General features: G+C 48.4%; 1 protein-coding gene across 2 annotated transcripts in view; it reads right to left on the reverse strand.

The window, feature by feature from the left end:
• Window positions 1-16: 16 nt before the first annotated feature.
• The window catches only part of EPG5 (ectopic P-granules 5 autophagy tethering factor), a 96551-nt gene continuing 73538 nt past the window's right edge, over window positions 17-23029 (reverse strand). The window contains exons 35-44 of one of the 2 annotated variants that reach the window (XM_056137985.1): window positions 22544-22644; window positions 19569-19744; window positions 16405-16590; window positions 15731-15940; window positions 13548-13692; window positions 6941-7183; window positions 5544-5760; window positions 4861-5076; window positions 2733-2847; window positions 17-1843 (exon numbers count right to left, since the gene is read on the reverse strand). In XM_056137985.1, the coding sequence (XP_055993960.1) occupies window positions 1661-1843; window positions 2733-2847; window positions 4861-5076; window positions 5544-5760; window positions 6941-7183; window positions 13548-13692; window positions 15731-15940; window positions 16405-16590; window positions 19569-19744; window positions 22544-22644 (1792 nt within the window). In that variant the 3' untranslated portion in view covers window positions 17-1660. Of the gene's footprint in view, window positions 1844-2732; window positions 2848-4860; window positions 5077-5543; window positions 5761-6940; window positions 7184-13547; window positions 13693-15730; window positions 15941-16404; window positions 16591-19568; window positions 19745-22543; window positions 22648-23029 lie in introns of both variants that reach the window. The other variant, XM_056137984.1, reaches the window with a different exon arrangement.

The raw sequence follows: 23029 nt of genomic DNA on the forward strand, positions 1-23029 counted from the left end.
ATCAGGTTCTTAGAGGCTACAACCAAAGATTGATTTTATTTTTTTAATCATCTTTACAGACCAAATACATTATAAATATTATAAACCTTCAAAAATGAACAGATTACGCATAATTTTTCTTTAAAGTGGATATACTGTCACTCAAAATGTTCACATTCTAGGGTACTGATCGTTGCATCCTCCTCGAAGGACACAGAACACAGAATACTCCCTGATGGAAATTCTTTTATGCTGAACCAGCACAGCAAGCTGTCTGCAGCTTCTGAGGGTTCCCTCCACACTGCAGGGGGGCAGACGGCTGCTCAGAGAGGAGGAAACGCCCCTGGGGAGGCTCTGAGCCAAGTGCTTCCTCTTGGAGATGGCCACAGCCACCATAGCAGGGAGGGCTGAAGGCCGAGGGACAGAGATGACCTTCATCTCAGCACGTCAACGAGGCAGAATCTTCCCATCCAACTCAGGAAGTATTAAAAAAAAAAAAAAGCAGCAGCTTCTACAGGCTTCCAAACATTGGAAGCAGCACTCAGGAAGGAAGAGAGACGCATCACTCTGAAGCATGGTAGAGCCCCGTCTCCCAAAAGCACTCAGAAGTATGCGGGTCAATGTCCTTGGGTGACAGTGAACCCATGACAGCAAAGCACTAGGCCTGCTGGAGAAACAGAATCCATGCTGAGCCCACCGAATGACAAATACGACGACCGGAGTCAAACTGTTGATTCCCGAAGGAAAGAGCAGGCCAAGTGGCAGGACGAAGGATTAAAGTGTGGGACTGTGGGTCCCAAAAGGTGCGGGGCTCCTGGTAAGAGGCCACATCTCTGCCAAGTCCCCTGCCCGGCCCCATGTGCCATGGAGCAGATTTCAGCAGGTTTGCTAATTCCCTCCAGGCTGCACTGTGGAGTGAAGAGGCAAGAAGGGGCCAGAATCAAGCTCCTATTGTCTGCCTGGCAGCTGCAGCACCTGCAATACTGCAGCCTGGACTCACCAAGAGTTGAGTTGTCTTAAGTTACTTTAGTGTCACCTTCGATGGTGGACGCTGGCTGTGGGCAGGGAATGGGAGAGGCTGCCCAGAGGAAACCGACCTGCCTCCTCTCCTCTACCCTCCAACCAGAAGGCTGTGCAGCGAGCTCAGAACACCATAGGGTGCCCTCAGGAGGCGGGTGACAATGCTGCCAGGAGGCGCACTCGTGGAACTGGACGGGTCCTTCCCTCTGCCCGGCCATGGGCATTAGGATCAAGGGGGCCATGTCTCAGATGACTGACCAGGACTCTGCATTCTGATCTCCCGTTGAGAGAGCCCATGCAGTTCCCCCCACGTGAGAGATGCAGAGCCTGCCAAAGCATCTTTGACTCTGATGGAGCATCGGGGGGGGGGTCCCAGGTGAGGATTCTACAGAGTTCCCCGAGCAGTGAGGTCTGGCGCAAGGAGTCCTGAGTATAACGTGAAATGGGGCTGCAGGTGGAGCGGCATAACCCAGCCTCCCTGGGGCGCCCTGCACATGAGCCGGGCTTCACTGTGAGCTGCGCTACACCCGGTGGAGGCTGTGTACCCTGGGGCTCAGGGGACAGAGCAGCTCGCAGCCCCTGGCACAGACCCAGGCATCCACGCACAGCAGAGACCGGAGCTGCCCGGCTCCGCGGAGGCGCATGTAAACAGTCTTGGGGGCTACCGGATGTTGTCCAGGTAGTGCACTTCCGGGTAGAGACAGTTCACCAGGAGAGCTAGGAAGCTCTTTCCATCCTGGAGGCAGTGGCCAGGCTGCCGGATGAAGTGAGCGGCCTGGGAGATCTGTTCCTGGTATTCCACGTACTGCTTACTCAACGGCAGGGACTCAAGCGCACTCAGGGCCTACAAAACACGGGAGACAGGAGGATTAAGCCTGCAGATGCCAAGTTGGTGGCCTCCCAGAAGCCCTCTAAGCTGGACTCAGATTCCCAAAGGCAGAACGGGTTAGCTACTATGGGGAACCACACGTCAAGCAGTTTTGGCTTTGCCTTCAGCATCCGGCGTTCTCTTATCCGGGCACCCAGATGTGTTCCCCAGCCTCCCCTCGAAGAGCCTAAGTGGCACCGGGTACTGCGTGGTCCTCTGCCCCTCTCCTGCTCCCTTGCCGAGGAATCTGGATGGATAGCCCCGGGCACGCTGCCTGAGAGGGGCTTCTGAGGGCAAAGCAAAGGGCTTAGCATCTCCCAAGCACCAAGCTCAGATCCCGTTCCTCCAACTTCCACCAGACCACAACATGCAAATCACAAAGAAAATGTCCCCTGGTTCCCCTCAGGACGATGAAAAGTAACATATCTCCCTTTACCACCAGACAAGGAGAGAGAAAGACTGAACTATTAAGAATATGGACACGAGGGAAACACAGGCTCCTCAGGGTGGGCGCGAATGGGTCTGCAACCACAAGCTCACCCGCCCCCAGGATTCTGGATGCTTCCCCTTATCACCAGGGCCACACCTATCCCTACAGGGTCCCCCTTTCCTCTGCTGGGCTAGAGGGTAAACTCTACCCCAGACCGGCTTGCCCATGGCCTTGCTTCAAACCGTGTTTAGAATGCAAGGCCAGAACATGAGGTAACCGGGTTCCCACGAGGAGGTCACACTGAAGCACGCTGTCCTGTGAGCCCAGAGACCATCATGGCTCTCAGGAATGGCTAAGCTTCCACCTCCCTCCCCACCAGGGAAGGCCGGGGCGGACGCGTCTACCCCTCAGACCCACGTCAAGCTTTCAACTGACCTGCTGAGCTTTCGGTGTCAGATGTAATTCAGAGCCAGGCTTTAGGCGGATCTGATCCTCGGCAGGCACCTGAACACAGAGGAAGGCGGCCATGCCTCGGGCAACCACGCGGAACCTCAAAGTGAGGGAGACCAAGCAAAGGGCTAGTCAGCATCTGAGGTGAAGCAGCTTGTGAAAGCAGACTCCCCCAGCAGGCCCACTGCCATCAGTCCTTTCCAGAAAAAAACCTTAACTACAACCAAGTATATAACCCAGCCTTCTATCACTACCCACCAATGCAAACGTTGGCCAAACTCATGGATGAAAGTACTGGAAAGGAGCTAGGGAGACGGCTCAAAGGCCTGAAGCACATGCTGGCATGTCCCCACATCTGATCCCCAACACTATGTGGTGTGACAAGAGGCGTGACCCCCCCATCTGACATGAACCCCCCCCAACCAAAAAGAAAAAATTAACACCTCCTAGCAAATATGTGGAAAAATCATAAATCTCAGGCACAACTGGCAAGAACGTAAAAAATGTTATAAGCATACAAGCATTACAAAACACAGTTTGACAGTTCAAGTTAACTCCATGACCTAGAACTCAGCTCCTGGGCACAGACTACAAAGTACTGAAAACGTTTTCTAGCAAAAACTGATGGATGAATTTCACAGTAGGCCTAATCACTGGAGCCAGAAGAAGGAAGACTCCCAGATGTCTGAGTAGTCGATTAATGAGGCCTGCTCAACAATGGAATATGAATTGGTCATAAAAAGGAATGGAGTATTGATGTAAGCTAAAATATGGATGAGTCTTGGAACTTTACAGTAAATGAAAGACCGTATGTTTTATGATTCCATTTAGACGAATGTCCAGAACAAGGTAGTATTAAGAGGGGAAGCTGAGGAGTGGCTGCCAGAGATGCAAGCAAGCAGGGAAGACTGAGTGGCACTGCATATGGGGCCAAGAACATCATCTGGGTGATGAAGACGCCCTGGGCTCGGCGCTGAGGCCTCCTGGGACCCCCTGTGTATATATACTGCTGAGCTGCATGCTGAAAGCCTTATCTAGATGAGTCTTAGGTTATATGTACTTTCTCATACTTTAAGTGAACCCAAATCATAGTCCTGCCAAATGGGGAAAAGGTGTTAAAAGCCAGAGACACAGCTCCAAGGGCTGAATGCAGGCTCTGTGTGTGTGTAGAGGGGCAGAGGGGCGGGGGGGCAGGTTAGATCCCCAGCACCACAAGAGTCCCTGAGCACAGCCAGGTGTGGCCCAAACCCCACTCTGTGGAAAGGCAAATAATAATAATAATAATAAAATAGTAATAATAATAATAATAATAATAATGGCGTTGACTGGCAAGATCCTGATGGTTCCAAAGGTGTAACCACAGGTTGGGATGTTCCAGAACAACCTCAAAATCAAATTGCATAAGAACAGTCACTTCAACATGACAAGGGCTTGAAAAGAAAACCATGACACAAGTAAGTACCAGGCGATAAAATGGGAGGCTTGGGGCAAATTCTTTCATGCCCTGAAATTTTTCAGCACTGAGAACCTAGACCTGTTTCTCATTATCTACTCTACTCATCTGTTGACTTTCACAGTTCTGGTAGGCTAAGTTCCCCCTCCCAGGGTGGGACCTGAGCCACCCACCCGTATAAAGTGCTTAGCTGCCTATACTATACTCTACCTTCTACTGGCTCAGAGTCCAAAAGAAACCCAGAGTGTGCTTAGCACGAGACACTCTGTTCAAGATACACTAAAAATATCTCAACCTAAAAAAAAAAAAAATTTTTTTTTAAATTAGAGGGATGGGAACCCACCCAGTAGTATTCAAGTAGCTCAGTGCTTTGGGAACCACATATAGTGCTGGGGATTCAAAGCAGGGTCATGGTCATTGCCCCATGCAAAGCAAGTACCTTATCTCTCTCAAACTCTCTCTGGGCTCCACAAAATGTAGTTAAAGAGAAATAAATGAACATGTTTTTAAAAAATATGTCACTATAATCCACCTTTGTTCTTTCCCTTGATGTTGGGGGGGTGGGGGGCGGAGGGTGGTGGAATCCTAGCTTCTAAGAATCGACCCAAGTATCACCTCCGGGACGGCCAGAGCTGGAAGGAGTGGCAGGTGCTTCCTTACCTGTTAGACAGAGGCGACTTGCGGCCCAAGCCAATGGCCCCCAGGAGCCCGGAGCTGAGCCTCTCCTCCGCCACCAGGCTCTGCCGGCTCTGTAGCAGGAGCAGAATCCGAATGACGGACCCCGTCAGAACCGTGTCATTCTGCTCCACCTGGACCAGGGACAACTGCAGGACTTGGTGCCACCACAAGAACAGCTTGGCCTCTTCCTCTGTGGAGCTGGGCGGGGCCAAGAGGAAGAAGTCACAGCGGTGGGTTTGGGGACGCTCCCACTTAACCCAAAAGTCCACAGCGGCATATTTTCATTCAGGGCTGAGGCGAATGGGCCAGAGTATCAGTCACCAGGGGACCGTGAGGCTGTCACTTCCTGAGCACCAGCTTTACGCCTCTATCTCAAGGGGCTTTCTGCTTTTTCCCATAATCCCCAGTAGGCAGACATGGGGACCTTCACCTTAACACAGAGGAAGCTGGAGACTGGTGCTCCCAAATTTCTGCTTTAAGAAGTAAAAACCTGCTCAGCAAACAAGCCCGTGCAAGTCAGAATCTTTCTACAGGATGGCCCTGTACCCCAGGACTTGCCTCGGCCAGTCCTTGCTTGGGCAGCCCCTGGTTCTGGGCACTTCCGGGAAGCCTCCGGTCCTCTGAGGGCACTGAGGGTGTGCGTGCACAGCCAGAGAGCAACCTACCTCGGGTACACCTGCTCCAGCCACTTGCTTAGGAGGAGCAGCACTTTCATCTCGTTCCTCAGCGTCTGCTCGCTGTTCAAACGCTGAAGCAAATAGACGTAGAGCGTCAGGTAGCTGCCCAGGTTCAGGCACTCCTGCAGGAACTCCTCTATGGTGAGCTCAGGCACCTGAAGCGACACCAGGATGGGGCCCCAGCCTGGGTTCTGATGGAGCGAGTCTGCAGACAGAGCACGGCAGGGAACAGTGGTGTCAGCATCACAGCCCAGCAGGGGAGCCTGAAAGCCCAGGTGACCAACCTGCCTGATCAGCCATTTCCGCGTCTTACCTTCATTCTTATCACACTTAAGTATGTCGGGAATACGTAGGCTTTCCCAAGGGAAGTTACAAACTACTTTAGCTATCAGTATGCCTACTGAGCAGAGCTTGGTTTGAGGTATATCTTGATGGAAATCCTTGAAAATGCTTCATAAGTTAAAACTGAACAAACTATTTTGATGACACACACAACTGACACGGTGATCCGCACAGCACCTCCTCTGGGGCTGCTCACAGCTGGGCAGGGGCAGGTATGGGCATTTTCCAGCATTCCTGCTCAATTCCCTTCCGCCTCCCGGCTGTGTGCTCAATGCTGTGTGCCTGGACACTGAAACTCAGAACGGTTCTGCTCAATCGTTCCTAACCAGACCAGATAATTTCCCAAGTCCCAGAGTGTGGAGGTAAGAAACCCGACAGCAGGAAGATGTGTGGAGGTGGTGAGGGTATCCTGAGTGGCAGTTTCAGATGTGTGATCACAGGCTGGGCCAGTAGCACCTGCCTTATGAGTTCAACCTCAGCATCATCCCACGTGGCCCAGCACAACCCCATCAGCAAGACAGCTGGCATACAGCAACCCAGTGAATGTAACTTCTGGCCATCCCCAAACAAAAATAAAAAAACAAAACAAAACCAAACCCACAAGAGCAAGAACAGGTCAAAGGGGGTAGGGAGAGGGGGATGGGAATGTAATAAGCAATGAAAAGACATCTATGACAATGCATCTTTACAAGTGACATAAATAGGAAAACTGAATTGATTCTGCCTGACAGCAATTCTGATGGGTCCTGTCGGCTGCATGATGATCCTGTCACAAAGGGCTCCTTCGACATAACCAGAGGCAGAAGTGTGAGGAGCCCCCGTGGAAGCATGGTCACATGAAGAGACGAGAGCACCAGCTCTCACACCGACTGACCGCAGGTCTCCATGAAAAGGACAAACGCACCAGGGAACTGCCATAGTACCATAGTACGTACAGGAACAAAGCGGCAGAAGGCCTCTCTGGAAGGCCCCTCCTTTGAAAGCTTTTTCGTCTACCCTGCAAAGGGCGGGTCCGGCAGGAGCCTGTGCCCATAGCCCCTCACCTTCCCTGAAGTAGGCCGCGATGCAGGCTTCCGTGGTCTCGGCCATGTGGCGGACGGAAGCCAGGCTCTGGCAGGCTGCGGTGAGCAGGGGCAGCACCACCAGCCCGTGCACCTTCTGCCCGATCCATGTCCGGACGCTGCCCCGCAGGAACTCGGCTGTCGGGAGAGTGGCGTGGTTCAGCATCATGAGCACTTCCATGAAGAGGCCACTCAGGGCCATGTGGCGGGTCTGGCTGTCCATGTCTGGGGGGGAAAACATAGACACTCAGCCAGGTGTCCTGGGGCGACATGCACACCATCAATTCAATCCAGGCAGCCTTAGCTGCCCCTCAGGCAGACCTTACAGTTCAAGTGTGCCCTGGTTGCGGGGCCCAGAAGGAAGGCTCTGGAGGCACTCTGTTTTTCAGGTTAGGGCATGGTCCTGAACTGACCCCAAGATCCTCAGAGAGTGCAGCAGAGTCACAATCTCTGTGTCCAGCTGGTGCCAACTACTGCCAGACTTAAGAAACTGTGTGCAGGGCAAACCAGTGACTGGGATGACACTGCTGAAGTGACTGGAACAGCACCTCTTCCACCCCCCCACGGCCGCCAATGCTCCATGAGGATTTTCAAAGAATAAAGGTTTTGACCTCAACAAATAGAGAAGGAAAGAAGAATCCTTTGAAAGGTTCTGCAGAGCAACACTCAAGTCTTAGTTTTTGAATGAGAAAAATGGGTGCTCACAATATCAATGAATTCTGTTAAAAAATGAAGAGGCCAAAAAGATAATAGAAGGCACACAAAAGGGAGCAAGTCAGTTCTACAGGAAAACTATAAACGAGCCCTTTACTGAGAGCGAGCCCCTCCAAAGGAATACTTTACTGAGAGTGAGTCCCTCCCATCCCAAGGGAGTGAGCACTTCACAACGTGCAGGAAGCAACTCGTGCATGCCTAAGTCTTGCCAGCCAGTCTGAGTCCTCCTCCAGCTGGATGCACTCTATGGATGTGCTCTCTGCAACAGGCTCCAGCATTTCCATTGATGGGGGAAGTGGTCTACCTCAGTTTATCCATACTTCAATTCACTCACTGGCACGGATGAAATCACACCACCCAGCTGTGATATACTCGAGAAAATAAAGCCTGAGACGTAACAGCAGTACACATGTGCAAATACTCTTTCCCACACCCTTCTATAGACTTCCTCTCAGGGTCCAGGGAGACAGTTCAAAGGCAGCATGCACGTACTGCGCCAGGAGTATGATCCCCCGACACCAATGTATAGTCCTAGGGACCCCTTTCCCCCAGTACCATCTCCAGCGTGCGGAAATGAACAGCTACAGCTATAGCACTGTTCACGTTTTCCGTAGCAGAAGACAAGTGTCATCATTTTGGGTTTGTTTTTTTTTTTTTTGGTAAAAGTCAGGAGTGGGGGCCAGAGAGATGGTTCATGAGGCAAAGTGCTTCCCCTGCATGTGGCCAAACCCTCTGTGACCATTGCACCCCAGATGGTCTCCCAAGCACCTCCAGGAGTGATTCCTGAGTATCACTGGGTATGGCCCAAACCTCTCCCCTACCAAAAAATTTTAATTCTAGGTAATGGGACATGAAAATTAGATGATGTCAACTTCAAAAACAGTTGTGCCAACTAATTCTGTGCCTGGCCAGATATGAGCATTACACTAATGTGCATCCTTGCCAAAACTTGACATTAAAATCAAATCTTTTAAAATCGAAGCTACTGTGATAAATGTGCAATATGTCATAAAGACCTTAATTTACACTGTCATGACTCGTAGCATGACTTAGCACTTTCCCAAATGTATACTGTTTATACAGTCTTTTTTAACAAACTTTAACTTACAAGTCTTTTGTGTTTTTTAAGGGTTCTTTATTTTTTTTTGTTCTACTAGATTTTTTTTTGCTTATTTTATCCAAAGTGATGAGTTTATTCATTTATGTTGAATATAATCTATTCTTACTATATTCTATTTGTTCCCTCCAGAGTACAACCTCTTCCTTCTAATTGGGAAGGCATGTACTCATCACATTGCAGTAAATTATATCATGATTTCTTATTTCTTTCCACGACTGATGTTGTTAGTTGGTTTTCAGACAACACAGAGGTTTGGAAAACATCTTTCACTCTCTCTACTGCTGCTGCCAGTAAGATATTACTCTGAGTACTTCACTCTGCAATTATCAGATTTCATATATATTTATGACTCACTGTTCTTCATCCGTAATTTATACCCAATGATCTTTCCCTTGTTATTTCCCTCCTTATAAAGTTTTGGCAGTTTTTTATTATAATTTCTATGAACTACGCTGAACTCTGATTTTCACCTTAGAACATTTGTATTATAAGTATCAACAGACAGGAAGTTAAGTCCCATCTGAGCTGCCTCCCACAAGTTTTGATACCTCATTTTTTTAATACCCAATTCTCAAAATTTTAAATTTCTATTATGATTGTTCCTCTGGGCATCTATTTGTTCATCTAGACATTACTTAAAAACATTTGTTTCTTCATTTCCAATATATAGCTCCCTCCATGGTAATATTGTTACTGATTTCTAAATTCATTGCACTATGGCTAGAATATGTAGTTTGTTTGATGCCAGTGTTTTGGGATTAGTTGTGAGGTATTTCAAGCCTATTCAAGTAAGGTTAGGCATAGATCTCCTAACAGTTCCACATTAGGATTTACTTTGTTTCTGCGTTCAAGTAGTATTATATCTTTTAAACTTTTTAAAATTTCCAATGACTATCTCTATTGATGCCTATTTCTTATGATTTTGTTTTTTGGTCATGCAATGTCAGTGCAGGAAGACAAATTATAAACAATCTGTCCCTAAAATGATTACTGCCCCACAGTCCTACAGTGCAACTTCCTGTTCTGATTCTTACATGATATGACCTACGGATGTTTTCCTCAATCTGTGTTACAAGTATTCTTTACAAGCAGCTTAAATGGGATTTTACTTTGTTTTGTCCTGTTTTTCTGCAGTACAGGGGACTAAATCCAGAGAAATGTTCTACTGCTATGCCACATCCCTGGCCCCAAGCCAGATGTTTCTTGACTATTAATCCCAACAGTACCCTGAAGACTCAATCACTCATATTTACTGAAATATCATCTTAGTTTGGTTATTTTTGGTTTACCCTCTCCATGAGGCTTATCTTCTCTTGGTAATTCCTTTTAATCTCTCTCCACTAAAAACATCATGCATTTTATTTCCATTTTAATGAATTTTGCTCTATGTGCATGTATCCGCATCTATTCTAACAGGATAAAACCTAAACATGTAAAGCAGATATTTCCACTGAGCTACATTTCTGCTCTCTCAAAGAGTTTTCATAATTCTACTTTCTCACAAAATATACTTGATTTCTTAACCCTGTAAATTTTAGGGATGAGAGACAGAGTACAAGAGTAAAATACTTGACTTGCATGTGGCAAATTCCAGTTCAATCTCCAGTACCCTATACAATCCCCAGTACTGCCAGGCGTGATTTCTGATTAAAGAACCCTGGGCAACATTGGGTGGATTCCAAAATGAAAATTAACCCTAAACATAAAACTTTATAATGCTTTTATTCACCCCCGCTTCCTAGCTCTGGTACACTTAAGCTCTTGTTATTTGAGCTTTTGCTTGGCGAACCCCTAAAAGTTTTACATAGGCCTTTTTTTTTTTTGGTTTTACCTTAGCTTTACCACTTTTTCTGTTTATTTTTCTTTCTTACAATTACAGCTTTAACCTGTGATCTCTACTTCCTCCTAAAAATAAAGAAGGCAAAAAGAAACCCAAAAAACCAATCCTGCCTCATTATTGCCTTTTGTGATTTTCACAGAGCCATGGTGAGTTTTCCATGAAAATCCCATTATTTCATCCACAGCCTTGAATGTTTCTTAGTTTACAATTCCAGGTTATAAGTCACTTCCTCACAGCACAATGAAGCTGCTGTTGCCCTGTTTTACAACTTCCTTTATTGCTACCAAGAGGTTGCAGAGCAGTGTGAATGCTGTGCTGAGGAGCAAAGCTGTCTCTGCTTCCTGGGTATGAGAGCTTTAACCCCACCTGTTCTCTCACTGCATATACAGGCATATATACCGACCTAACCTCGGATCGGCTGGATGTACTGGACCTAACAATTACTGTCTTTAAAGGGTCTAGAAAATTCTCAGTTTTGCAGACTCTTCAGCAGTTACAGTCGTGTACCCCTCTTCCCCCTCCACCTCCCGCCTCCAATTCTAAATCTCATCTGCCTCGGGGAGTCTGAAGAGATGATGGGTCTTCTCAGCTAGATCTTCTCAGCCCTCAGTACTCCTCCCTGCCCCCAACCTCACTGTACCTTCTCCATCTCTTCTCCCTGCCCCTAACCTCACTATATATTCTCTGTTTCTCCACGCTGCATCCTCACGACTGGTCCATCTATTTTTCTTTCTTTTTTTTTAAAAAAAAAAGTAAAATTTTATTTCATTTTTATAAAGTTGTTTACAATAACTACATTCAGTCTTTCAACACCAATTCCACCACCATTACACCTCCCCAAAACCATATTTTGAATTATTCCACCCCGATCCTCAAAGCCTGACCTCAAAGCAGGACCTAAATAATTTATTTTGTATTACTTATTAGGAATAACCCACTGAATATGATCAAAAAAAGTTTTCTTAGGGGAAAATGTGTGTAGACTGTAGTATTACCCTGGAGCGCCATTAAGTCCTTATGTATGTAGATTATGAGATGTCTCTCCAGCAGTTTATGGTCCATGTATTTTCAAGCTTACTAGTTTTCTCCTCAAAGGTAGATCAAATCTACTTTATATTTAATTATTTAAATAAACCTACTTGCTTTAATTAAGCTTAATTATACATATACTTTGAGTATTTTTTCTAGAATTTAATTCTCGAATCTGTATACCTGTTCAATTTTTGACACATTTCAGATATTTTCAAACCTCTCTTAATCACATACTTTAAAAATGATGTTTGTGCTGAGAGTAGACTTTAGACCGAACGTGATTGCCACTCAATGCCTCTTTTGCAAACCACAGCACCCAAAAGGAGAGAGAGAACAAAGGGGAATGCCCGGCCACAGAGGCGGGGTGGGATGGGGGATGGGGGGTGGGAGGGATACTGGGATCAGTGGTGGTGGTGAATGAGCACTGGTGGAGGGATGGGTATTTGATCATTCTATTACTGAAACCCAAGCACAAAAATTTGTAAATCTACAATTGTACCTCATGGTGTTTCACTAATAAAAATTTAAAAAATAAAAAAATAAAAATAGTGTTTGTAAACCAATAAAAGACTAAAAGTACTGTTTCATATTTTTTTAGTAATTATTCCAAATTTTCCAATATCTTTGGGAGGGAGCAGGCAGGGAAAGCGGGAAGAAGGGATTCCCCAGGGGGTGGCCAGGAGCCGGCTCCCAAGGGCATCCAGCCAGGAGGACACTAGTGCTAGGGTGTTGCATGGGCTATGTGGGGCCAGGGACCAGGGATTTCACTGGGGCATACCACCACACTCAGTCCGGTAGGCTGTGCCCAGTGCAGCCTGGGAATCCAGGTGAGTCACACACCACTCTAACTCTGTGCTACCTCCCAGTGTTAAAATAAGAACTGGAAAGAAAAAATAGAAAAGAAAAGGGGGAAAAATAACAAAAATAGACCAAGCATAAAGTCAAACAGGCACTGGTCCAATACCCCGAGCCTTTATATGACTCTGCTGACACTTTCTGCTGAGCTGTTGGAGGTCCCTTCTTGCCACCACCCTGCAGGTCTTGATTTCTCCTTTACCGTGAGCTGAGGGCAGGTTTGCCCAAAGGGGGTTTGGGGCTGACAGCTCTGGCAGCCCAGAGCAACTCTGATAGAAGTCCCAGGTTGAGAGATTAAAAACAGAACCAACACTCTAGGCAGTGAGAGTTAACGCCCAAAACTTATGCAGGGGTAAGCGTGAACTTACAGAGACATCACTTCTGTGTCCAGGTGAGAGGGGAGAGGGGAGAGGGGAGGCCACACACAGGGGTGACTCCTCTCCCACTCCTCCTTAGCCTGGCCCTGCCTGGGAAGGCCTCCAGTTGCCCCTCGCTGGCAGCTTCCTGGCTCGTGGCCCCCCCACTTCCCATTGAGGGCCCGCACAGCCGTCCTGGCCACACTGGCCTCAGTGTACGAGAACCCAGTGGCTCCTCCTATCTCTCACCTGCTTTCTGCCGGGCTTGCGTGCCACCTCACTTGCTCAGCCCAGTCCTTGGTTCCTGACAACTCTCTGAGCCCACAGTCTTCAGCAGAAGAGGATGTCCAGGCCACTGGCCTGCCAGGAGCCTACACTCTCAAGGACAAGATTTTGGACAAGCCTCTGGATGACCCTTAAGTGCCCCCTGCCCAGTTTAAAGCCAGAACATCTGGGAATGCGGCTCTCGGGGCAGTGTCCTGTCAGTGCCCTATCAGCACACCCAGTCCTGTCCACCTTCGAGCACTCCCACCCTTCCAGCCTACCATCTGTGTCCTCTTCACTCTCCGCCCCTGGCACTGCAGGGTCCTGACCATCACCTGCAGCTGTGTTGCCTCATACATGGCAGGAATTCGTGCACTGGCAAATCCGTCCCTTCCCCGTGCCGCTTACCAGGTGGGTCAAAGACAATGATATCGTCGAGAAGCTTAGCCATCTCCTGTTCCAGAACTGCTAAGGTGATCTTCCCACTCTGTTCCAGGGAGCTCAGGAACTGCACCATCTGATGAACAAAGGCCTGGCATTTTGGAACTGCATCCTGACAATGAGAAAGAAAAAGTCATTCAGACGAGTCCAAGTGAGAGGGACCTGTGATGTCCCTGGAGCAAAGCACTGAGCTGCCCGCCCTGGCAGGAGAACTGAGCAGGGGCCAGTGAGGTGAAGGCCTTGATCTCAGAGAGACACATCCAGGCATACATAGCAACACTCACCCTAAATCCCACATCCCCCCAAGTTTCAGCATCAAACTCTTCCCTTTCCCCTAAATTAATAACATTAGCTACATTCCGTTTACTGGCTGAGAACTCTTTCCAGGTTGCCAGAGAATCGGCCCAGCTTCACGACCCATCTCAGAGAGCTGTCAGCAGCCAAGTTACTCCAGATAGGCCTGGCCACCACAAGGCCCAGATCTCTGGAACTTTAGTAGGAAATGGGGGCAAACTGAGTCCCCGCACTGCGAAAGGCCCAGCACTCCACCCAACCACATCAAGCTCCCGCCACTGTCAGAGACTTGGCCCAGCCTCAGAACTGATCTCGGAGAAGCCAGAGGGACACAACAGCTGATGGTGCCAGCTCCAAAACTCCTGAAGCATGAAGCCATATATACAGCCATGCAACATCTCCAAACTCCACAGAGCTGACAGCTCAGGAAAAGCACAAACAATTAGATGGGAAAATTGAGTAGATGCCTACTGAGCTCAGTGAGTGAAAACAGTAACACAGAAGGCCCAACTTGCACCTGACAGCTCAGTAAATTCTCAGGCAGGACTTTAGCAACACCATTAAGAGATACATGCTATCTATACACACTTTATATTTACAACATAAGATTATTTTGTACATTTGAGAAACTGGGGATACTGGTGAAAGGAAAGGAACATTGGTGGTTGGACTGGTGATGGAACAATGAAACAACTGTATTGTGAACAACTTTGGAAATCAAAAGTTTAAATAAAGTTTGATTCAAAGTTAAAAAAAAAAAGAAAGAACTTTTCCAATAACATCAGGCTTATTATATCAATCCTAACTTCACTCAGAGGTAAGATATCACTTCCAGCTCAGTGGAGAAAACCAAAGTCAGAACAGGGGCCTTGTTGGACCTCAGATTCATGCTCTGAACTTCTCTAATATTTGCTGCCAATGGCCTTCAGGATCACTCAGCCAACAGTCAACAGCCGACTGCCGTCAATCCTTCGAAGATCCTGTCACCATGCACCATGGACAGTTATACTAAGTGAAAAACAAAACCAAAGGACCCAAGAGACCAAAATCTGAGTCCACGTGCCACACATTTCCCAACTGTTGCTATACTGGGCTGTCTTGGGGCTCTCTGAGGCCCAGGGAAGCAGGTGTAGAATACCCGCCACACAGGTGCGAGGGCGAGAGCTGGCACCCTGACACCAGCACAGGCACTGCCAGTTGTGTCCCCAGCACCAACACAAATAAGTGTGTGTGCCCCCTGCACACACCCACCCACACACACCCAGTTGTGTTTGAGCACAACTGTGGTGTGTGACCCTCCGCAAGCTCTGTGTTGAAAACTGCACGCAACGCCAAGTGTGGGAGCACCTCAACCACATGTCATCACAGCAAAGGGAAACAAATCAAAGTACTGTACTTGGGAGGGAGGAAATAGTCCTGCGGGGAGGGCATTTGCATTGCATGTCGCATATCTGGGTTCAATTACCGGCATCCCATATGATCCCCCCAGTACTACCAAAAATAATTCCTGAGTGTAGAGCAAAGAGTAACCCAGGCGCATTGCTGGTCCCCAAACAAAACAACAGAAACAATAAAAGTTAAAAAGGAAAGAAAAATACAGTACTTGACAGTACTGATTAGACCACGAGTCTTAAAGAACACTTTTTATCCTGGGTGCCTGCAAGCAAAGCATGTGCTCCAGCCCTCTGAGACATCGCTCAAGTCCAAACAGGCTGACTCATTTTTTTTCTTTTGTTTTTTTTATTGCAGTGTCAGAGACTGGACCTGGGTATTCTGCAGGGAAGGGAAGTGCTCCACCTATGAGCCACACCCAACCCCCCCAAACACACTCCCTTTTGAAGCACTACAGGACTTACGATATGCTTTTGGCCATCAGTGGGGACAGAAAGCCCTGCAGATGCTTTCAGGAGCTTCATGACAAATTCTGCGGAAGACTCCTTTGCCAGGACGATGGATGGCTGGTAGTGGCTGCTGAAATAACCCAGGACGCTCTGGTACGACACCATGTCCACAAGATGCCACGAAAGAGAGCTTGTCTGACCAAGGAGACTAAGGAGAGGCGAATCCTGAAAATGAAACATATGTTCCTTCAGATCCAGAGACCTCACCTTCCCGGAAATCAGATGAGAATCTGTGGAGTGACCACTAAGATGGCCAAAGAAGTACAGGACAATTAGAATGCTGAATAATGGCTGAGCACCAACAAAGAAACAACCAAAATCCATTGGGAAGAAACACATTAACAGTAAGACTCCGACTACTCAGAACTCAATTTTCAAAGGAAATTTCTGGTCTGGTAGCAGAACCAGCAATTTACGAGATATTAAATAAGATTGATTTTGAGCACCAAAGCCTTCCTTCATTACCCAGAAGGAGCTTATCTGAGTAAAGTGGGCACATGATGCAAAGACACTGCCCAGATACCAAGAATCTCTTCCTTCCTGAAAGGGGCAGTAGGGAAATACCGGGAAAAGGGCCATTTCTGCAGAGCAGGGACTGCTCCCAAGTCAGGCATGGGCCCCCAACTTACCGTCTGCTCAACTAGTTCATCTTCCTTGGCCAAGAGAACCAGCATGAAAAGGAGGCAGACGACCATGCTCCGGGTCTCAGGGTGGGGCCTGGGACCCCAGGCGTTAGACAGCACGCTGACCCAGTTGACTTCACACAGGACGGAGCCCAGAAACAGGAAGCAGCTCTTGGGGCTGCCCCGTTCCACCTGGAAGGAAGGATATACATGAGAGCTTTTATGGGAGCTGTCTGCGTGCCTCAAGAAGGCATCAGGATCAATGCTCAATAAATTGTTAAGAAAACAACAGCCTCTCCCACCAGACTCTAAACAGCTCCCATACCTCTCGACCCTCGCCATCTGAGACGGAGCATCTGTAGTAGCTCCCCCTGCTCAAGTTTGGGTACATTTCCCAGCTGGCTGGTTCATTACCGAATACACCAGCCAATTGTTCATTCAGGGCAGGAAGGCAGTGCCTGAGTCATCCTTGGTGCTGCTAGGGGGCTATGGAGGCTCTATGCTTTGGGGTCACTTCCAGTGGTGCACAGTCACCCCCCTTTGGACACAGACCATGGAACCTTTCATTCCCCATGAAACCTGCCCTTGTAACAAGTTCCCATGTAACAAGTTCCCTTGTAACAAGTCACTCCCCTTTGGACACACACCATGGAACCTTTCATTCCCCATGAAACCTGCCCTTGTAACAAGTTCCCATGTGGGGCAGACACAGCCAGCCCGTGGCCCCCACTTTGGGAGAATGTCACTTCACACGGCCTTTGAGAAGAATGCTGTGTTGTGGAAACATTTCTAAGGGCCCAAGATGTGGCTCAGTGGGCAGAGCACCCACCGGCCTTGCAGGTTTGAGGCTGACAATTACCCACTTGTGTGGTCCCATATTGCTGACTGTGATCCCTGGTACCACAAGTAGTGTTTGAGCCCTAGGGATCCTGAGACCCAGTGTGTGACCTCCAGATACTGGGCTAAAACAACAGGGCTAGAGCAACAGGACAGTGGGGAAAGCATCTGTCTTGCTCACGGCCGATCCAGGTTCAATCCCCGGCATCCCATATGGTCTCCCAAGCACTTCCAGGAGTAATTCCTGAGTGCAGAGACACGAGCATCACAAAGTGTGGCCCAAAAACCAAAACCAAAAACAACAGAAGGAAGGGGAGAGGAAAAAGATGAAATGTTGTGCTCCCAAAAGATACATGTACACAGAAAATCATTATTTTACTGTTTTGTGGTGCCAGGGATCCAATCCAGGCCTTATCATGCAGGACAAGCACTCTACTGCTGACCTACAGACACGGCCCCCCCAAATTATTTTAACAGATGGACTTTCTGAAGGAGAAAAAAAACTTCCATGTCATTGGTCTTGATAATTTTTGGTGACTCCATAATGTTCATTATATCCCATGTAAAATAAACACAGGGATATAGAAGATGACCAAACTGTTATAAAGCTAACAATGTCAAAGTTAATGCTCATTATCTTAAGTCTGTTAAAATAGATCAAGGTACAATTTTCCTCTAGAAGTAAAAGTTCAGGGTTGGAGAGACAGCTCACAAGTCACGATGTATGTAGCTGTGAGAGTTTGACCCTAGCACTATGGGGGATGGCCTGATGGCATCCAGCCTTGCTGGCCTGAGAAGATCCCTACTGTGAGCTCTCTGGTCTAGACAGGTCCCAGAACACCCCCCCCCCCCCTTCTTGGGAGCCCCCTTCACAGAGAGAAAGATGAGAAAGCTCTACCCCTTCGAGTTTTCCTTTCTGGGATCATCTACACGCCCCCCACTCAACGTGTTACTTAACTCCCTCCCTCTCAAATCTCCTAAATGAAACTACCTACTTCAGGAAAAGTAAAATCATCAAAAGTTAAAGGCTCTGCTCTGTTTGAAAACCACCATCAACAGAATCTGACGTTGTTTCATGTCCTATCACCATGGTATTTGTAGGACGCCCATGACCTGCTTGCTCCCCTTTTAGAAAATGCCTCTTAGTCTTCCTTTGGACTTTGGCCCCATGAGAATACCTGCCTCATGATGACAGGAGACAGAGCTAAAAGGCTCATGGACCAGCCAGCTTCATCTATCTCTGGTCAGCCAGGCACCCTCACAGCCACGTCTCCTGCTCACATGGATACTGCAGTCCGGCTCTGCAGACCCACCTCTCTTCTGCATCCACTATGGTGACAAAGTCCTACTTAGGGCCTGTCTTGTGCTGACCCTACTAAAAAGTCCTTCATATCCAAGCACCTAAGACTGGAGTCCTTGGCTTACTCACAGCTTAGCTCGGATAGCCACGCCTCCCCTCAGGGTCCAGAGGACTGGGGGTCCCTAGGAACAAAGGCCCCTACATGGTCTCAGTGACAGAAGTGGCATGAAGAGTAGACACAGACGAACAAATGGCTCTGGGCCCAAATGGGAAATAACCACTAAAGGCAAGATGCCCAGGAGGTTCATTAGTTTAGGGCACCGGTGCAGGGTGACATGGGGCTCAGTGCTCAGAGCTCACTCTCCCATGAGCTTTCAAATTACAGTACAACCCTGACTCAAAGCTCAAAGCTGCTGGATTGGCATGCATGCGCTCCATACCCTAACTGCTTCCACTGCAAAGACACACAACTCTGCCCCTTTCCAGCTCATTTCCAGTCTTTACTGAGTTATGATGCCTTGTGTGTTGTTACCCTGTACTCCAGTCTTCGACGGTCTAATTATCTCCCTGCCTAACCACTTAAAGAAGCACATGGCTTGGGTTCTGGCCAATTTGCATTTGACTTTAATAGAATACTTAACAACAGGGAGTTCACACGACAGTGAGCCACAAAAAAAAAAAAAAAAAAAAAAAAAAAACATGCGTTTCCAGAAACACCAAGACTGAGCCCACTAGAGCCACTGAACAAGGCGCTGATCCCCCTGATCTTGCTGCTGACTAGGGCTTCCTGCCGTTTTACACACAGGACGGTTCTCTGGGTTTGAAAGATGGGTTCTGTGATGGATTCCTGGTCTGCAAATACAATCAAGTGCATTCTGTGAGGTCAAGAGGCCACACAGAATGTGGACATGGCCACAATCCAATGGGAACACATAGTGTGCCCCAAGCCCAGGCCAAGAACCACAGCAAGAGGCCATGGCCTGGCAGCAGGTGGGGACAAAGCGTGTATGGGGGGGGGGGGGGGGGGGCGTACCTTGAAGAAGGCCTCCATGAGCAGGGGGTCCGGGTGCAGGTCCTGCCATGGGAGCTTGCGGTATGCACTGTGGAAGGCATAGAGCGTGAACTCTGGCATCTGGGGCGCGGTGCACGCCTCACAGTAATGCAGCAGGTGAAGCCGGAGAACACCTTCATCCCCTGGCAGCAGCTTGTCTGAAACGGCAAAGAAAAAGCAAAGCAAGTAATTTTTTGGTTCACCCAGGAAGAAACAGAAACAAAACTAACACGGAACAGCCAACTTGCATTCAGGGGCTAAAATCTGTTTCTCAATACTGACCCAGTTTCAAAGGGGTTCGTGTGCCAGAAACATATAAAAGGATGGCAGCCTAAGAATAACAGGGGGACTAGCACACGACAGGGATGAATGGAGACGTTACTGGCGCCTGCTCGAGTAAATCTATGTATAAGTGATACAAGTGATACAAACATTTATAGAACACAGAACTTTGCCATCTGCCAGCTGGTTTACATATCATTAAAACTTTAAATAAAATAAAATGTTACCATGGTCAAGAAAAGTATGCAGTGTGCACTATTTGCTTAGCAAATATTTGAATTTAACCATTGAAATAGTTAAAATTGACTTCTAATATTAATAAAGCCAACTTCAGACCAAATGAGATGGCTGGGAATAAACCCAGGTCAGCCGCGTGCAGGGCAAGTACCCTATTTGCTATATTATCTCTCCATCTCTCAACTCAGCTTCTAAGTATAACAGGTTCAAGGGAAATTAAATGCTCTTTATGCCCCTCCCCCCAAAAAAAGAATAATAGAGGGAGGGCTGGAGCAATAGTATAGGGAGTAGGGTGTTTGCCTTGCACGCGTCCAACCGGGTTCGATTCCCAGCATCCCACATGGCATATGGTCCCCAAGCACCGCCAGGAGTAATTCCTGAGTGCAAAGCCAGGAGTAACCCCTGAGCATCGCTGGATGTGACGCCCCCCCCCCCCAAAAAAAAACGAAGAAGAAGAAGAAGGGACTAGGCTGGGCTAGAGCAACAGCACAGCGGGTAGGGCGTTTACCTTGAACACGGCCAACATGGCCAACCCAAGTTCAATTCCTCCACCTTCGATTCCTCTGCTACCAAGAGTATCTCGCCACCATGGCAAATGCTGGCAAGTTACCCGTGACATATTCAATATGCCCAAAACAGTAACAAAAAGTCTCACAATGTTACTGGGTCCACTCGAGCAAACTGATGAATGACGGGAGGACAGTGACAGTGACAGGGGACTAAGTGCTTGTCATGTCATACAAAAGGCCAGCCCAAATTTGATGCCTAGCATCACAGATGGTGCCCTGAGCAAAGCAGTGAGTAAGCCCTGAGCACAAGGAGGAGGAGGAGCAGCAGCAGCACAAAATTCTGCTAAATCACTGGGGTAACTGGTGAATGGGAGTGAGCCAGGGGTGCTCAGTTTTTCTTCAAAATCTCTATCTAGCTTTTACACTCAAAGGGGCTCTCACAAACCCACCCAACTCCCTGCATCCTTGTAGCCCATGGTCCTCCGCATGCTCATGACAGAAGTACTCCTCTGACACTCTGGAGGTATTCAGACAATTCAGAGAAGATTCCCCAGGGAGCAAATTTAACCCCACACACTGCCCAACTAGACTCAAGTGTCATTTCCTGATTCCACCTAGACTTGCTCTCCCTCCCAGAGTCCCTCAGCATCACCTTCCCACGCGTCCTTCCCTTACTGTCCACAAAAGCTAAGGGCAACATCAGGGCAGTTTTCATTTAAAGTCTCGCAGATTTCCCAGGTTTTCCCCAGGGAAACAAAGCATGAGCAGCAACCAGATGGGGCTGCTGACTCCAAACATGGTCTGAGAGCACCAGGCCCAGAGCACACCTCAGTCCTGCTCCCGGAAACTGGAGGTTGTCACAGCCCTCACTGAGCATTTGACATGGGGGGAAAGGGCAGCACCTGTCTAAATCAGGACACAGGAAAGGTGCTGGCATCAGGCTGACACAGAGTGACCTCCAAGATGCACTAGACTAGTCCTGGATAACACAAGGCTTGGGACGGACAGAGAAGAAAACACGAGCACCTGGGCAAAGGGAGAACAGGACAGCAAAGATTCGGGGGCCGGGGCAGTAGGCATCTATGTTGCAGGAGAAGTGCCAAACTTCCCTCACAAAAGGGCAGAGATGAGGGAAAACAATCCTGGTCTGCCTAGTTGGGGCTGCGTCTGCAGGGGAGAGACCTCTGGGGAGGCCGAGCCTGGCTGTGAGCAAGCATGGACTTGATCTCACACATCGGACATATGGGAGAAAGCCAAGAGTCCAGAGTCCAGCAAGTACATGGCTCTTTGCTGGAGATACTCACTTATCCGGGTCTTCTGGGAAGGTCCAAGCATAGACACACACACGTGCATGCACATGGACGCCACCTCTAAGAACCAGGCTGTGTGAGCCCCCAGCCCTGATGGGAATGCCAGCTATGGGGGCAGGACGGACAGCATGGAACAGGTTACACCATCTCCAGAAATCAAAGCAAACCAGAGAGAGAAATAGGATGTTACAAGAACGATGAAAGTGTGGCTGGGAGGCAGGTCAAAGTGGAATGCAGGCTTTGCATGCAGGAGGCCCAAGTCCAGTCCCTGGCCCCTACGCACAACCAGGAGTGAACCCTAAGCACCGCCAGATGCGGTCCACAAACGAAGATCAGAGCAGCTCTGGAAAACCAATTCACTCCCAGAAATCGAAATGGAAATTTCGATGAGTTGTTTTTTGGAAGCTGGTTCCATGAGGCTGGAGAGAGTGAGCAGATGGGAAGCAAGACCAGAAGCACAAAAGACCGGAGACAGGAATGAGCCCAAGGTGTGGGAGGGAGGCACCACCCACCCAGAGTGACCCTGGAGCTCCCAGTAAAATGCAAGCAGAGGCCTGGGAGCTGCGGGACTTCAGGGCTGAGTGGAGACCCAAAAGCGTCAAGACTGAGGCCATCTTACCTTTGAAGCCCTGGTGCAAGGCGTCCACACAATCAGCCAGCAGCTGCACAAGGCCTGTGGCTACGACAGCATCGCTCTCCAGCCAGGGGTAGAGCCGCTGGTTGCTGCAAAGGAAGAGGGGAGAAGGTCAGATTGATTCCTCCAGGTCCTCCCTGGAGTAGACTCAAGCAAGTCACATTCCTCCCTGACCCTTTGCAGCTGAGGAACTTCTCACCGGGAAAACATCTCCTCTATGGCAGGCTCTACCTTGTCACCCTTCACAAAACTCCCCACACATCCCCAGCTTCTGCCTGAATGTGTTGGGGAGTGATAGAGAGAGGACAGATTCGTCACTCTCAGGAGTTAGCTCTTTAGTTAGTTAGCACTGGTGCTTTCTTCTAATTACAATCCATTTTAAAAAGCAATTCCCACCCAGTAATGTGAAAAACCAGGTTAGCTGCCAAAAATTAACAAAATTAATTAAATAACATCAAAGTAGCTTTGTGT

This window comes from Sorex fumeus, unplaced genomic scaffold, assembly GCF_029834395.1.
Source record: "Sorex fumeus unplaced genomic scaffold, SorFum_2.1 ptg000128l, whole genome shotgun sequence".
Classification (NCBI taxonomy): Eukaryota; Metazoa; Chordata; class Mammalia; order Eulipotyphla; family Soricidae; genus Sorex; species Sorex fumeus.